Here is a 17,914-nt window from a genome sequence, read left to right on the forward strand (position 1 = left end):
ATTTGCTTGGCACAAATAAATCATTTAAGTATTTATAATTGTTTTCTTTTTTTTTCATATACTGACCACACTGGCCTTAAGGAAGAACTTAGTGTCGCTTACTGAGACAATCAACATAAACCACATTATAAGGGTAGCCCAGGAGAAATAAAGGTAGTGTTGAAAGAGCACTGAATGGGAAATCAGGTGTTTGAAAAGCAAAAATTCTCTAAATTGCAGTTTTCTTATTTGCAGAATAAGATAATTTCTAAGTTACAGGCATACCTCAGAGATACTGTGGGTTCGGTTCTGAACCACAACAATAAAGCAAATATTGTAATAAAGTGAGTCACATGAATTTCTGGGTTTCTCAGTGCATATAAAAGTTATGTTTACACTTTACTATAGTCTATTAAGTGTACAGCATTATGTCTAAAAAAATAATGCATATACCTTAATTTAAAAATACTTTATTGCTAAAAAATGGTAGCCATCATCTAAGCATTCAGCAAGTAATAATCTTTTTGCTGGTGGAGGGTCTTGCCTTGATATTGACAGCTGCTGACTGATTAGGGTGGTGGCTGTGGCAAATTCTTAGAATTAGACAACAATCAAGTTTGCTGCACCGACTGACTCTTCCTTTCATGACTGATTGCTCTATAGCATTCAATGCTGTTTGATAGCATTTTACCCACAGCAGAACTTCTTTCACAATTGGAGTCAATCCTCTCAAACCCTGCCGCTGCTTTATCAGCTAAGGTTATGTAATATTCTAAATCTTTTGCTGTGATTTCAACAATCTTCACACCATCTTTACCAAGAGAAGATTCCATTGACTGATTTACATTAAAGTTGGGATTAGGATAGAAAAGCAATGAATGAAAAGTAACTTAGGTACTGAGGGTAATATATATATATTATATACATATATATGGTGTCTATTTTCTGAGGAACATTATCTATGTACCAATTTTTAAAATTTTAGTGTGTACACAACATCATGTATTGTTATGAATTGGTAAAATTAAAAAATAAGACCTAAGTTACAAGGAATTCCCCAGTCTCTGGTGAAAATAAACAAGCTTTTACTTTGGAAATTCTTAAAGGACTTTGTCTCATATATAGTGTTTAACTATCCTCAAAAAATTCTAGCCCAACCTTTTCTCCAAAAAAGCACTGGATTGTCTACTGTCTCTTCAACTAATCCCTCAAAGAAAATAAAGCATCTGAAGTTTGGCACTTGAGGCAGGTGTTTTTTTTTGGTAGCTCCCAGAGTCATTCAACTTAGGGTTTTTAAAAGACAATTTACTTTTATATTTATAGGCTATATTTTTCTGTAAAACTTACATAAATACCTAGTAAAAATCTAATCAAATGGGCAAATCTCATTTACTATGTTGGGTTCTTTCACAGATAATTTGGTATGTAAAGATTAATTTAATAATGGAAGTTTTAAGTATTTCCTATTTTTAATGAAGAGGCTTCTTTGCTTCTGAGTTAGGAGCCCTTTGCATATGAAAATATTTATAAACAAAAAGTACAGCTGAAGTTGAGAGTTATCTGTTTCAGATTCAAGTTGGGAAATGGGTGAAAAGCATGTGGAATTTACAAGTTTTTTTTTTTTTTGTCTTTTAAGAATACATGTTTAATTAAATCCTGGCATTTTAAAATCAGATTTTTCCTTTGAGTAAAAGCAAGATAACTAATTCTCATGTCATGGACTCAGACACAATGTTGACGACAATATAAACCATTTCAGGGCTAATCATCCTTTGGGTTACGTAGTTTATTTCTCTGAAAACAAATTGTCAGAAGATGCTTTATTGATTTAATCATTGTTAGAGCAGAATTTTAAATATATATACGTATCTTTTTTTATTTTTAGAGCAATTTTAGATTCATAGCAAAATCGAAAGAACTAAGTAGATTTCTGATATATCCCCTACTCCCATACATGCATAAACCCCCTCATTATTAACATCCTCCACTAGAGTGGTATGTTTACTATAACTGATGAATTTACAGTGACACATCAATATCATTCAAAGTCCATAGTTTACATTAAGGTTTACTCTTTGTGCTATACATTCTATGGGTTTGGACAAATGCACAATGACATGTATCCACCATTACAGTATCATACAGAATAGTTTTCACTACCCTAAAAAATCCTCCGTGATCCACATATTCATCCTTCCTTCCCATCTAACCCTTGGCAACCACTGATGTTTTCACTTTCTCCATAGTTTCGCCTTTTCCAGAATGTGATATAGTTGGAATCATTCAGTATATAGCTTTTTCAGACTGGCTTCTTTCACTTAGTAATATGCATTTAAGTTTTCTCTCTGTCTTTTCAGGGCTTGATAGCTCATTTTTTCCTGGTGCTGAATAATGTTCCATTGTCTGGACGTACCACAGATTATTCATTGACCTACTAAAGAACATCTCGGATGTGTCAAAGTTTTGGCAATTATGAATAAAGCTACTATAAACATCTGTGTGTAGGGTTTTGTGTGGACAAAAAAAGTTTTCAACTCCTTTGGGCAAATACCAAGAAGCCTGATTTTTGGGTCATATGGTACTAGTAGGTTTAGTTTTGTAAAAAACTGCCAGATTGTCTTTCAAAGTGGCTGGACCATTTTGAATTCCCATCAGCAATGAATGAGAGTTCCTGTTCTTCCACATTCTCACCAGCATTTGGCGTTGTTAGTGTTGTGGATTTTGGCCATTCTGAAGGTGTGCAGTGGTGTCTCATTGCGGTTTTAATTTGCATTTCTCTAATGACATATGATGTGGAGCATCTTTTCATATGCATATTTCTCATCTATATATCTTCTTCGATGAAGTGTCTGTTAAGGTCTTTGACCTACTTTTTAATATAGTTGTTTGCTTTCTTATTGTTCAATTTTAAGAGTTCTTTGTATATTCTGAATAACAGCTCTTTATCATATATATCTTTTGCAAATATTTTCTCCCAGTCTGTGGCTTCTCTTTTTATTCTCTTGACAGTATCGTTCATAGAGCTGAAGTTTTAAATTTTAATGAAGTCCAGCTTATCACTACTTCTTTTCATCCATTATGTTTTTGGTGTTATATCTAAAAAGTCATCACCAAACCCTTGATCATCTAGATTTTCTCCTATGGTATCTTTTAGGAGTTTTATAGTTTTGTGTTTTACATTCAGTTCTGTGATCCAATTTGCGTTAATTTTTGTGAAGGGTGTAAGATCTGTCTCTAGATTCATTTCTTTTCCCAAGTGGATGTTCAGTCGTTCCAACACTATTTGCTGAAAAAGACTATCATTTCTCCATTGTATTGCCTTTGTTCCTTCGTCAAAGATCAGTAGATTGTATTTATGTGGGTCTATTTCTGGGCTGTCTATTCTGTTCCACCCACTTGTTATTCTTTCACCAATATCACACTGTCTTGATTACTGTAGCTTTACTGTAAGTCTTGAAGTCAAGGTAGTGTTAGTCCTCTGACTTTGTTCTTCTCCTTCAGTATTGTGTTGGCTACTCTGGGTCTTTTGTTTCTCCTTACAAACTTTAGAAGCAACTGTGATATATACACATATATGTATGTATACAGTGTATATACACATATCCTTTAAAAAACTATCCTTTACTGTGTTTACATGCACAACCTATTTCTATCAGTAACATTTCTCTTTACAAATGATTTTCAGCAGAAGTTGGGGGGGGCGGGGAAGATGTGCTTCTCAATTGACATTTACTGCCTTAGAGGGACCATAGAAAGGAAACACTTAATGCACTGGGTTTAAGATGAGGGGGAGTTAATTAGACTTTATTGTGGTGATTATTTCACAATGTATGTAATTCTCAAATCATTATGTAGTACATCTGAAACTAATATAATGTTGTATGTCAATTATACCTCAATAAAAACACACACTTGAAAACAACAAAAACAACAATAAAAGAGATGGGGAATTGATAGATTATTTATGCAAATTCCATGTGTAGTTACCCTTGATGGCAATGATATTTTAAAAAATAAGTAAATTACGTATGATTGGGTTTGTAGGAAATTTAAAATGTTTAATATAACTGGATGTCTAAAAAAGAGTGTAAAAAAATCAACATTAACTTTAAATACTGTATAGCCAATATATGTTATCATGACAGGATTTTTAAAAAGACTTTTTTTTAGAGCAGTTTTAGGTTTAGAACAAAATTGAAAGGAAGGTACAGAAGTTTCCGATATATTCTCTACCCCTACACATGCATAACCTCCCCCATTAACAACATCACTCACCACAATGTCATACTTTTTACCAAAGATGATCCTACAGTGACACATCATAATCACCCAAAGTCCAGAGTTTACCTTACGGTTCACTCTTAGAGTTGTACCTTCTGTGGGTTCAGACCAATGTATAATGACATATATCCATCACTATAATATCATACCGACTTTTTCACCGCCCTAAAAATCCTCTGTGCTCTGCCTATTCATCTCTCTCCCCTCCCCACCACTGGAAGTCACTGATCTTTTCATTATCTCCATAGCTTCTCTTTTCCAGAATGTGTAGCCTTTTCAGATTGGCTTCTTTCACTCAGTAATAAGCATTTAAGCTCTCTCCATGTCTTTTCATGGCTTGATAGCTCATTTCTTTTTAGTGCTGAATAGGAATTCCACTGCCTGGATGTACCAAAGTTTATTTATCCATTCACCTACTGAAGGACATCCTGGTTGTTTCCAAGTTTTGGTAATTATGAATAAAGCTGCGATAAAAGTCTGTGTGCAGGTTTTTGTGTGAACACGTGTTTTCAACTTCTTTGGATAGATACCAAGGAGCACGATGGCTGGATCATATGGTAAAAGTATGTTTAGTTTTGGAAGAAACTGCCAAATTATCTTCCATAGTGGCTGCATCATTTTGCATTCCCTACAGAAATGAACGCAAGTTTCTGTGGCTTCACATCTTTGGCAGCATTTGGTGTTGCCAGGGTTCTGGATTTTGATCCTTCTAATAGATGTGTAGTGCATGACAGGATTTTTGATGATGTGAAAAAATGCACAAAACATTAAAGGAAAAAGGTACAAAATCACACATAGATTATTATTCCAATTTTGCAAAAGGATGCATCACATTTTACCAGTAATGATCTCTGGTGAATTTTTTATTTTATTTTTTTCTGTATTTTTCAAATATTCTATTTTTACAAATGTGTATTACTAGGGAATTTAGAAAAGAAATTTAAATTAGCTTTACATAGCTTTCACCTTTATAAAAACTTAATTGATGTTAAAATCATTTAAAAAATTAACAACCTGCATGTTGCTAAAATTCAACAAATTAATATAAGGAGATTCATGGGAAAATTTCTGTTTTAGTTGTAGCTATAAAATATTTTTAAATGTCTCAGCAATGTTAGAAACATGCCACTCAAGGGCAATTTAACAAAAATCCTTTATATTTGTAGCAATGAAATGGTAATCATCTTGTTACAGTGGAATCAATAACACATGCACAAACTTTCCTTTCGGATGTAATCACTGACATATTTTGAAGCTGGAAAAGATGTGTGGGATCATCCAATTCAATCATCCCTCTCTACAGATGAGGCAACTGAAGTAACTTATCTAAGACAGCAATACTAGTTAGGGCACAGCTAGGTGGAGAACCCAGGTTCTGACTCCTACTTAGTTCATGTTGTTTCTTACAATTAAACCACGTCCTTGAGTACTGTGGTCTTACGGAAAGTTAAGAAGAAATTCTAAACGACGTATTTTAAGAGTAGTATATGATGGACATCTGTGGAAAAAAGTTTTTAGGTACTTATTTTTCCCATTCAAAATGAAAATTTTTTATTAAGTGATATAGAAAACAATAATTCACTTTAAAATTTAGAAAAACAGAAAAAAACACTGGCAACTCAAGGGCAGCTTTCAAATATATCACATTGAAATTAGATTACAGATCATATGGTGAAGCCATGGAAACTGCGTATAGCCTCCAGGTGGCTCATTACTGTTTCAGATGGTAAAAAAGGGACTGAAAACAACATCTGGGCAGCAACATTAGAGTGAAACCTACCGAACCATGGCAATAAATAGACGCCTTATTTTGAGGCCAGAAGACTATATTAGAACAAGGGAATTGGGCCACATAATCCTTTTAGTTAAATATGAAATCTGTGACCTGAGTTTTATTTACTTAGTTTATTTATTCATTTATTTATTGTTAAGTTAGCAAGTGAACTAAAGCAGGTCAAACAGGATTCTTTCCTGCACAAAGTCAACAACACACAATTGCTCAAAGGGCATGTAACAAAAACATACCGGGAAAATATTACAGTTGGTTAGAAAGTTTTTCTTTCATTTTAATTCTTCAAATTAATTTAGCTCTGTTCCTATGGTAATATTAATAGGATACAACCTACTTACTAGTCCCTTTGTAAATCCTAAGATGTTTGTGAAAGATCACAAAATTATAAATAGTTTGATAATCAATCTTTCTAAAATATGCAAAAAGGCCATAATGCTGCCAAAAGAGAATGAATTTTCAACTTAACTGCATTCTTCTTTAATCCTATTTTAAAAAGTCATCAGTTCCAGATCCAAAGCTAAATCAGATCATTGAGTACTTACAACCTAGAAACTTAGTCTACAGACTGCTCTTGTACTTTTGCTCATTCAATTATTAAAATATACATTGCCTGCCAATGATGTGAAAAATTACGGCAGTTAGGTTTCCAGTGTCCATGAGTTTATTTAGACTCTTGAATGAAAAGAGAGGTTTTAAAAAGACTCATTTTTTAAAAAATCAAGTGAGACTAAGGAATTATTGATCACTTTGTTAAGTGTATTAATGGCACTGTGATTATATATAAAAATGTCCATAATTTTCAGAACTTTACAGAGAAGTGTATAGTGTAAAATGACATCGATATCTTGGATTTGCTTTAAAATACTCAGTAAAGATAAAAAAACAAACGTGGCAAAATCCTTAACTTACTGATTCTGGGTGATAGGTTCATTGGGTCTAGTTTTTGTGTGTGTTTGAAAATTTCACTAAAAAAATTAGAAAACAAGGCAGTCATTTCTCTAATTGCGTAATTGGAAGTTCACTTAACTACTCTGTGCCTCAGTTTCACCATCTGTAAAATAGGGATAATAATGGTGCCTACCTCATATGGTTGCTGAATGCTGCTGTCTCTCTGGGAAAACTAGTTTAGGATATTAAGGGCTTTCGAGAAAACATGTCTCCTCTGCTCTCTGCAGTGCTGGCAGTACGACTGGGCCTTACCCAGCCCCAGGACCCTGGCGGTGACTCTAACAGAGCTTTTACATGGAGAGGGGTGTGGCTTGAGAAGGTAGGTCTAAGATACAGACATCACAGTCTCTTGCCTCAGGTGACTACCTTTCTTCTTTGCCTTGAAGCAAAACTGTCCTTTTGAGGTTTAGTCTAAGAGTGAGATTCTTTTTTAAAGTTCGTAGTAACCTCCTGAATAACAAACCAGGTTAAAAGTCAGCTTGACTCTGGCCCCCATTTCCTCCCTTTTCCCTGTCCACTTAAGAGATGTAACAGAAGAAGAGTACATGTGAAGAGTGGGTAGAAAAACAGATTTATCTGGACCTAGTGTTACAGGGGGTGAGACGAGTGATTCGGGGGCTCAGGGAAGAAAGACTCCTTACGCAGAGTAGCACCTGCTTCTTCCTTTCCACTTAGTCCTACCACCTTGAACTTAGAGCTCATGAGGACCAGACTTAGGCAAATTCCAAGGGGCAACGGGTTTACACGAAGCAGGAAGGTGAGGGAGGAGAGAAGAGGGAAAGGAAAATTCCAAGGGACTGCAATCAGACAGACCAGGACGCTCCTGGGGCAGTCCAGCAGACTGATTCAGATTTACGTAAGGCCTAAACGAACAGGGCACTGCTTGAAAGGACTTGCTGGTACAGGAACTGAATACCAAAGATAAGTGATATTATAAGAAAATAAACTGTGTCCAAACCCCAGGTACTTTTTTTTTTTTAAAGAGAGTGCAAATTATTAACACAAAAGGAAAACAAAATGAATAAAAACAGCCAAAGGAAAAATATTTTTAGACATATTTAGGGAGTAGTAATTAAAAGGGCATTGCAAGGTGAGCTGAACAATTATATGTAAATTTTTATACTTACATTTCACTTCTAGAAGGTCTCCAGATAAAAATAAATAGACTGAGACTACTCATCACTTCCACTGCTCCCACCCTGGTCCACGCCACCATCATCTCTTGCCTAGACTACTGCAACAGCCTCCTAACCCAGCCCGTTGCTTCTACCTTTGTCCTGTCACAAACTATCCCCAACACAGCAGCTAGAATGTTCCTTTTGAAATATTAGATCATGTCACTCCTCAGCTCAAAATCCTTTCATGGCTCCGCATGTCATTCACAGTGAAAGTCAAGGTCCTTACAAGAGCCTAGGAAGGGCCTACTGAGCCCACGTCAGCTTCCCCCTTACCTGGCTGACCTCTTCTACATCTCACTGCTTTCCTGTGCTGTCTGTCTTAAGCTCGCCAGTCAGAGTCCCACTGCAGAGCGACTCGTCTACTTACTCCTACTTCCCCCAGCAATCACTTCCCAGAGAGAACCACAGGGCTTGCTCCCTCCCTGCCTTCACATACTACTGCAGCACTTGAGACCTTCTTAAATTCCCTGTTCTCCACAGCAACACTCCTTTTCACCTCCACCATTCCCAGCTCTCTTCACTGCTTCATTTTGCTTCATGCATGTATCACACACTGTGACACTACATATTTTACTTCTTTTTGGTTTTCTTGTCCCACTAGAATAAGCTCTATGATGGCAGGGCTACTGTTTTTTAAAATTATTTTATTGAGGTAATATTGGCTTATAACAACTGTGCAAATTTCAGGTGTACATCATTATATTTCAGTTTCTGTGGAGACTGCATCATGTTCACCACTAGTAGTCTAGTTTTTGTCCATCACCATACACGTGTGCCCCTGTACCCCTCCTGCATTTCTCCCAGTCCCCTTCCCCTCTGGTAACCACCAATCCGTTCTCCTTATCCATGTGTTTATTATCTTCTTCATATGAGTGAAATCATACGGTATTTATCTTTCTCTGTCTGACTTCTTTCATGTAGCTAATACCCTCAAAACTGTGCCATTTGCAAAACAATACGGAAGAGCAGGTTTTTTTTTTTTTTCCGGTGAGGAAGATTGTCCCTGAGCTAACATCTGTGCCAATCTTCCTCTATTTTATATGTAGGAGGCCGCCACAGCATGATTTGATGAGTGGTGTGTAGGTCTGCATCTGGGACCTGAACCTGCAAACCCTGGGGCACCAAAGTGGAGCATGCTAACTTAACCACCATGCCGGCCCCTGGCAGGGCTTTTCTTTTTTTTTTTTTTAAAGATTTTATTTTATTTTCCTTTTTCTCCCCAAAGCCCCCCAGTACATAGTTGTATCTTCTTAGTTGTGGGTCCTTCTAGTTGTGGCATGTGGGACGCTGCCTCAGCGTGGTTTGATGAGCAGTGCCATGTCCGCGCCCAGGATTCGAACCAACGAAACACTGGGCCGCCTGCAGCGGAGCGCGCAAACTTAACCACTCGGCCACAGGGCCAGCCCCAGGGCTTTTCTTTTTTAAAAAAATTTTTTTTTATTGAGCTTATGATACTTTACAACACTGCGAAATTTCAGTTGTACATTATTATTTGTCAGTCATCTTATAGGTGCACCCCTTCACCCTCTGTGCCCACACCCCACCTCCCTTTCCCCTAGTAATCACTAAATAGTTTTCTTTGTCCAAGTGTTTATTTTATTTTCTACATATGAGCAATACCATACAGTGTTTGTCTTTCTCTATCTGGCTTATTTCGCTTAACATAATACCCTCAAGGTCCATCCATGTTGTTGTGAATGGGACGATTTTGTCATTTTTTATGGCTGAGTAGTATTCCCTGGCAGGGCTTTCTGATTACTACTCTATTCCCAGTCACTAGAACAGGGCCTGGCATTCAATAAATATTTGTTGAATAGTATATTTACCTTAGTTCACGGCAAAAACTGTACAGTCTATTTCGCTACATTTCACACATCACAAATTTAGGGTGTAGATCAGTTTTCTGGTATATTATACACTAGGAATACCTCCAAATAACATTTTTGCTCAGAAAAGTGCAAATTCTTTTCTAACAACCTGTGATTTGCACTTATCTTTTCACCCATGGTTTCAATACACACATTTACGTTGTATGAAAAACATACATCTTAAATACATATAATTAAAGTTGCACTGAAAAAAGATATCTTGTTTTCTGCTTAGCATAAAAATTGCCCTATGAACTAAACATCACAATTTTTGATAGCCTTTTAAAAATACCTACACACACTGATTCAGTGGGTTTGGGCAATTCTTTGAAAACAACATCAACCACCTATGAGCCTAAGACATATTCCTCAAGTCTACCTGCAGAAGGCTGAAAACCCCTCCCACTTTGCTGGGATTTTTGTTGGACTATCCAGAACAACTAAGACCCAAGGCTTCTGATCTCTTGGTCATGATGACCTTGTTTTCTCTTCCATGGTTCAGAATTGGGGAACTTTGCAGCAGTAACTTCAGTATGTTTCATTTCAGAGGATCCTAAGTTATTCTTTAATGTACTAAGTAGTATCAGTGGAAAAATGCAAAACGCAGCCACCTTAAATTAAATACAGTTAAGTTTAATTAACTACAGAAAAAGGGAATACATAAGAACTTGGTACTTTAAAAAGATGCTCTTAGAAAGGTTAAAGCCTTTCCTAATGCTGTAAAGGAGCTCACAAAAAGCAACTTTTTCCTTTTCTAAACTGATAACAGCTAAAATAATCTATGTCATTGCATGAAATTCTTTGAGGTCAATTCTATTCTTTTTAGTCTATGTTCAGTATCAAGTGTGTTTACATCCACATAACGCTTTTTGATAACATGTTTCTTACTCTCACAAATGCTAATGAACGACCACAGCAAATCAAACAAACACACACTTTAGAGAAATGTTGTCCAATAGAAGTTTCTGCCATGATGGAAATGCTCTGTTCTATGCTGCACAATATGGGAGTCCCAGCCACATACGGCTATGGAGCACCTGAAATACGGCTAGTGCGACTAACTGAATCTTTAATTTTATTTAATTAAAATTTATACAGCTATATGTGGCTAGTGGCTGCCATGCTGGACAGCACAGCGTTAGAGACCAGAAGTAAGTCACAGTCCTATAATAGTATTCCTTATTAGCTTTATTAGGATCCTTTAACTAAAAGCAATTTCCCAGAATTTGCTTTACAAATTCACTTAATTACACAGAGGTTACACAAAAAAGTCTTATTTACATAAGATTGATATTTAAAATTGCTATTTAACATGCTCTTAAAAGATAATTTTAACACTATTAAGAACAAGAAAACTGAGTGAGTCCTATAGAAAAATGATGAAAAACATTTGATTATTCCTTTTCTCTATCTACATCCAAGCAGCAAGTTCTCTTGGCTCTACTTCCAAAATGCATTGCAAATCTATCTACTTTTCTTCATCTCTGCTGTCTCCACTATACTCCAAGATACCATCATCTCTTGCCTAGGTTATTGCCAACAGCTTCCCAAGCAGTCTCCCTGCTTCCTCTTTTGCTCCTTCTCATAATTCATTCACTACACAACAACCAGAGAGATTGTCTTAAAATGTAAATTAGATCACATTACTATTGTCCTTAATAATTTTTCAATGACTTCTTTTACTCTTAGAATATAGTCCATGGGGCTGGCCCCGTGGCCGAGTGGTTAAGTTTGCGTGCTCCGCTGCAGGCGGCCCAGTGTTTCGTTGGTTTGGATCCTGGGCGTGGACATGGCACTGCTCATCAAACCATGCTGAGGCAGCGTCCCACATGCCACAACTGGAAGGACCCACAACTAAGAAAGTACAACTATGTACGGGGGGCTTCGGGGAGGAAAAAAAAACAAAAGCATATAGTCCAAACCGCATTCCACAAGCCCACAGAACCAACCCCTTTCCTTCCTCCCTTTGCATCTCAGAGCTTATCATGACACCACTCTCACTCTCAATCGCATGGTCCTGCCATACTTTCCTTCCTACTGCTCCAAAAGGCCCCAAATTTGTCTGGCCTGAGGCCTTCGTGCTTACTGTTTTTTCTGCTTGTTATCCTATTTGCTCAGATCTTCAGAAGGGTCACTCTTGTCATTCATGTTGCAGCTCACTGTCCTTTTCAGAAGGTTTTCCCTCACTATTCTACCTAATGTTGTCACCTAGCCACTGTTACATAGTCTTCTTTTATTTTCACAACTGAAATAATCTTTCTTTCACTTGTTTACTTGTTTCTGTCAGCCTTTCCCCTCTAGAATGCTGATTCCATGGGAACGAGCTTGTCTTCACTGCTGGGCACATAGCAGGCTCTCAATATTTGGAGGGAAAAAACTAGATTTTTAATAACTATCATCTTACGTCCTATATAAATTCATCAAGCTGGGTGAACTCTTCCAAGGCTGCCTCAGAGATAACACATTAAAACAGAAATAATTTAATTACCTCATTCAAAAGCTGCCTGATAACTTCATTTAACACAGAAAAAATAATATTTTACTTCGACAATCTTTTGTTGAGTTTTCCGTCCTATCCTCCACCTACCAGTTCTCAATCACTGTAAGAACATGCCGGTGGCCCTGATTCCTCTCAGCAGCCCTCCCGGACGTTAGTTTCTTTAGCAGGTTCCACTCTCCTCCCTCTCACTGACCCTGAGGATATCCTCACGGAACCACTTAAATTTGTCAGTTTAAGGTAAGGAGTCTGCTGGGTATGCGTCTTTCACCCCTCATCTCTATGGGCAACTACCTCTTGGGTCCTGTAGACTGGTCAGAGTTCCAATGTATTTTAATATATTTATTCTGTAAATGAGCTTCTTCAAGCAAATAAGAAAAGTAAGTAAGCTCTCAAAAGTGACATGCTGTTATGACATGTATTTATAACAGTATAATGGGGAAAAACGTTTCAAGGAAAATAAGGCTGAGAGTTGTTGGAGATAACACCTTCAAGGCATTTCCTACCATCTTAGTAATATGAAAATGTTCAAAGAATTTTTAACCTATTAAAATGTATTTTTAAATAGCCTTATCAGTTATTGGGTCTTGGCAGACTGATGTTGAGAGAACAACACAAAGATAAGACTCTCCTTCACTGTGCATGCCAAATCAGCAAGACCAACTCTAAGAATTATTAATACAACTTCTACTACTAACAGGGCATATAAGCAGGCACAGCCATGAAATGGTCAATCTACATACATGTAGTTAGAGCTGTAACTCAGAATTTTAACAAGAAAATCACGCACACAAAATCTCCCTGGCCTGTTGCAATATTCATCTTTTAAAAGAGCACGGCCCCCAATTTAGCATTTCATCCAAACAAAGCTTACAGAAAATATTTATATCGTCTAGAAAAGTATACAACCAGATGAAGACAATGTAAGTACGCCTCCTGTTTAAAAATAAATATTTTTAGTAACTGATTCTATTAGCTTTTATGAATCTTATTGTCCATAAACTCTCATTTTTCCTAAGGATCTAAAATACAACGTTTCAATAGGCAGTATTAGACCTGACTACCAGATTAAATCTTAAAAAAAGCATATCTAAATTTTTATTTTGAATTTCTAGTACAATTTCTTGAAGAACAACTGCAGAAGAAATTCAGCCTGTTTAACCTCTAATACAGCTGACTGAGCACTTACTGTATTTCTGTTCTTACTGTTCAGCAAGAAGGCAGGTGTGCTGGCCGCCTGAGAGAAGGGAGCTCTGAAACCTGGAGGACTGTGTGAGGCGTTTCCGCACCTCCTCGATTCCCATCAGTTGTTCCTAACACCTAAGATCGCAGTGAGGGGGCTAAAGTCACTCTGAGAGTACTCTGTGAAACCCAGGAAACAGGCAAAACAAAATGCCAATTATCCTCTCAGAAGAGTACCCTAGAAAAGTTCCCACTATTCAGGGTTATAGTTTTAGTTCCTTCCCTTAGGAACACGAAAATAACTGGAACATAACAAAATAACAGCCTGAATTGCATAAATTACATAAAGGATTTCAGCATAAAGCCTGGAAGCATAGAGCTTGTGACCTACTAGGTCTTATAGCCTTCCTTTTCTACTCATGAAACGGCAGAAATCATAAAGCACAACCACTGTAAATTTAACTTGGAAATGTAAAGAACAATGTCAAATATTCATTCTTCTCATTAGTTGTTAAATTTTACGGTTTTAGAAAACAAAAAAACCCCCACTAAATGAAGTTGTTTGGGGTCCTCATTGAACCTGAGTCGGTAGTTTAAGCGATTACGGAAGGAAATAAGAATAGGCTTTGCCGGGTAAACAACTTGGCTTAAAACACTTTCAAATTTGTTATGATTTAAAGAAAACTAGTCCCGTTTACGTTTTTAACATTCACATTACTGCTTCTAATATTACTAGAGCATCTCAAGATGTTTTAAAAAATAAGAGTGAGATTAATTTATTTCCAAACATGTATTTTAAAAAACCCTTTGAAACGTCATTAGTACAAATAATACATGTAAAGACACCACACTTTAATTTCAGACACACACTATGACTAAGCCACCGAAGCAGCACAACATGCAGCACCACCCCTACAGGAAACGACAAGGAAATCTTAAAATCAGGGACGACTGTGATGTATTTGGAGAGAAGTGATAGCTGACCCAGAAGGGCAGGCACAGGGTGGCCTTACAGAAAGGTAACTGGGATGCTAATAAAAGTAGGAGATCCACTTTATTTGTCATTTTTACCTCAAAAAACCTGAAAAAAAAAAAAAACAGTGGTAGGGGTGAGGAAGGGAGGGAGAAAAGAATCAAACAACAACAAAGATGTGCTATACCACTATTTTGTCTATGTAACATCATCCATCCAACCAACCAGTTATTAAATCACTTGAAAGGAATTAGGCACTGTGCAAGGCTTGTTCCTACTTGGACCAAAGGCACATGTTTTTTGTATGGTTGCTCAGAAGTGCCATCTGATCTTGGAACAGACAAACCTAATTGGTACTCTCTGAATTCACCCTCACTCTTGGTCTCATCAGCAGTACGTGCTCACTGACACTGAGTCTTTTCAACTTCTGGGTCAGCTGGTCCTCTAGCCATATATTCAACCCTGACAGAGTCTCCAACCTGATCAAGACCAATTTATAGCCTCAAACAGCCTCTGTTACCACATAAAATCAAAGTACAGAAATGGACTGGCTTGGTCTGAAAAGCTGGGGAAATATACAGGCCAGATACTACTTGGAGCTATATGCTTATCTCCTGCCCTTTTGATTCAGACATAGAATTAAGGATATATATATATGGCCTGGCATTAAACCAGGACCTTTTTTCAACCCTGTTCTACATAATGCATGATGTTCAACGTGATATATTTACTGCAAAAGGGGAACACTGTTGTTAGGAAAAAAAAGGTGCTGTATGACAATGTGCGCATCATTTGACCCTGTTAAGCATTTGTTTCCTTTCTATAAAATAGGGCTAATAATAGCTGTCTTGCCTAACTCACAGGATCATTGAAAGGATCAAACAAGATAGTGAACGTGAAAGTACCTGTAAACAGCTAAATGATTATTACTATATAAGTTGTTCCTTTTTTGAACTTTCTTCCAACTCATAGTTCAATTTTTAAGGTTAGTTAGAATATCCAGACACAGAAAATCTAAATTAAAAGGATTATGAAGACAGTGATAGAAAAATAGAGGAAGATACTGATCAGCATAAGGAATCAGAACATAGGAAGTTAGCCCGAGAATTACAATAAAGTCCTGACGCAAAACCAGGACAGTTACCTGCTTGCCCTCTGCAGACAACGGCCAGTTCCCCCAACACACACACACACCAAGCTGCACCGTGCTACCTCTAGGTGAATCACTGGGGACGAGCTGAGCCTGGTGGGGCAAGGAGAGGGACTTCCAACCCTGACGGTCAGGCTCGTCCCCAGTCCCTTTCAGAAACCCTCCTCCTACTCATTGTGCCTGGCCCAGTTAACCTAAACTCTTCCCGGTAAGAAAATGGCTGTCAAAGATTTCTTTTAGGGGCAGTCTTGTAACTACGAGACAGCAGGGGCAGACCGACTCCTTCCCCCACCACGAACGATCTATTTTGAATGGACAGGTGCCGAGTCAGAAAAATCTGGTTAAGTTTTGTTTCTCCCAAGACGCCCTCGCAGGCCTCCTCCTGCAAGCTTCAGCTCTCCCATCTGCAAAATGCAGAGCGACGGCGCCTGTCAGCTCCATCCCACGGCCACCGAGAGCACGACTGAGCGGTGCCTGCAAGGAGCAGGCGCGGCGTCCCACCAACACCAAGTACCTCACTGTTCATAAAGTATGATGACGAGTCCCGCTATGCCCTCCCGGCCTCCAGGAAATCGCCAGCTTAGAAGCGACACCGCCAGCCCTCGAAGACAGCGACGCCGACGCGGCCGGGTGCGCCCGCACGGGAGCTATTTCTGGGGGAGGGCGCGGGGAGGCACTGGGGGTCCCGGGCGAGCCTACCTGTTGTTCCGGATGCTGACCAGCACGCACAGCACCAGCTCCAAGTAGGTGCGCAGCACTTCCAGCCACCGGGTCGACAGCTGCAGGGCCTCGACGTCCTCCCCGCCGGGGCCCCCGTCCGCGTCGCCGGCGTCGCCGGGGCCGCCGCCGCCGCCGCCGCTCAGGTAGTTCTCGGCGGCGAACTCAACGCGCAGCTCCCGCACGAACCAGCCGCACTTGCGCATGAGGAACTCGAGCCGGGGCTGCTCGGCGGGCGAGACGCGCAGGCAGATGCGCAGCTGGGGCCACAGCGCCGGGTAGAAGAGGCACTCGCGCCAGTGCGAGCAGGAGGCCGAGGCCCGCAGGCGGTCGGGCGCGGGCAGGAAGGAGAAGATGTGCACGATCAGCTCGCTGGGCAGCGACGCGGCGCCCGCCGCCTGCCCGCACAGAGCCATCCGGCCCCGTCGCCGGCCGCCGGCCCCCGGCCGCCCCCGCAGCCCCCGGAGCAGCCCCCGCAGCCGTCGCAGCTGCTGCAGCCGGAGCCGCTGCCGCCGCCACCGCGCCACCCGGGCGGCCCCGGCTCGGCTTCGAGCTCCCGGCGGTCGGGGCTGCGGCGCTGACAAGAACAACAACATCAATGACAAGGAAGACGGGGGCGGAACCGTCGTGGGTCTCGGCGGAACCAAGTGCCGCCCGAGGTGCGGAGAGGGGGAAAGGCCTCTGCGGGGGCGGCCTCCGGAGAGCCGGCCTCTGGCCTCCCCAGCTCGGCTCGGGCGCGGCCGAGGCCCGCACGCCCAGGAACTCCGACAGTCTCGTCGGTGCCGTCGAGGGGCCCGGAAGCAGCCGGACGGACTGTCCGGAGCCCGCAGCCCTCCCCGCGCCTGGAGGCGGAGGCAGGGCAGTGGTAGGAGCTGAGCTTGACGTCGCCGGCGGTGGGAGGAGCCCGGCGCGACGGGCGCGACTTCCGGAAGAGGGGAGCGCCCGGTTGCCGGTAGGGAAGGGCGCCGCGGCACGTGACCCGTGACGCAGGTCGGGAGGCCGGCTGGGCGGGGCGCGCGGGGTTTCCGCGCAGGGCGGCCCCTCCCGTCTCCCCGCGGCCGCCGGGCCTCCAGGTCTGAAGTCGGTTAAGTCGGGCGCTCAGGCGGCGGAGGTGGCGGGACTCGGGGTAGTGCGAGGATCGTGACGCTGGTCCTCGGGCGTCTCTCAGGTGTCGTCTGAGGCCTCGGGGCCGAGTGCCCGCACGCAGGGTCCCTCTCGGTGGCCCAGCTGCCCCGGGGGTTGCTAAGCGTTTCTGAGAGGGCGGCCCGGACTGCGGGGCGGGGCGGGGCGGCCGAGAAGCGACAGGGGCGGCGAGGGGAGCTCCCCCGTCGGAACACGCGGATGGACCT

At 40.7% G+C, this 17,914-nt stretch overlaps 1 protein-coding gene across 1 annotated transcript in view; it reads right to left on the bottom strand.

Annotated features, from left to right (window-relative positions):
• Positions 1 to 17,304, bottom strand: part of FBXO33 (F-box protein 33) — a 43,088-nt gene extending 25,784 nt beyond the window's left edge. The window contains exon 1 of the mRNA XM_023624394.2: positions 16,548 to 17,304. Coding sequence (XP_023480162.2) covers positions 16,548 to 17,161 — 614 coding nt within the window. The 5' untranslated portion in view covers positions 17,162 to 17,304. The remainder of the gene's footprint in view (positions 1 to 16,547) is intronic.
• Between the last annotated feature and the right edge of the window lie 610 nt (positions 17,305 to 17,914).

The sequence above is a fragment of the Equus caballus genome, chromosome 1 (genome assembly GCF_041296265.1).
Source record: "Equus caballus isolate H_3958 breed thoroughbred chromosome 1, TB-T2T, whole genome shotgun sequence".
Taxonomy (NCBI): Eukaryota; Metazoa; Chordata; class Mammalia; order Perissodactyla; family Equidae; genus Equus; species Equus caballus.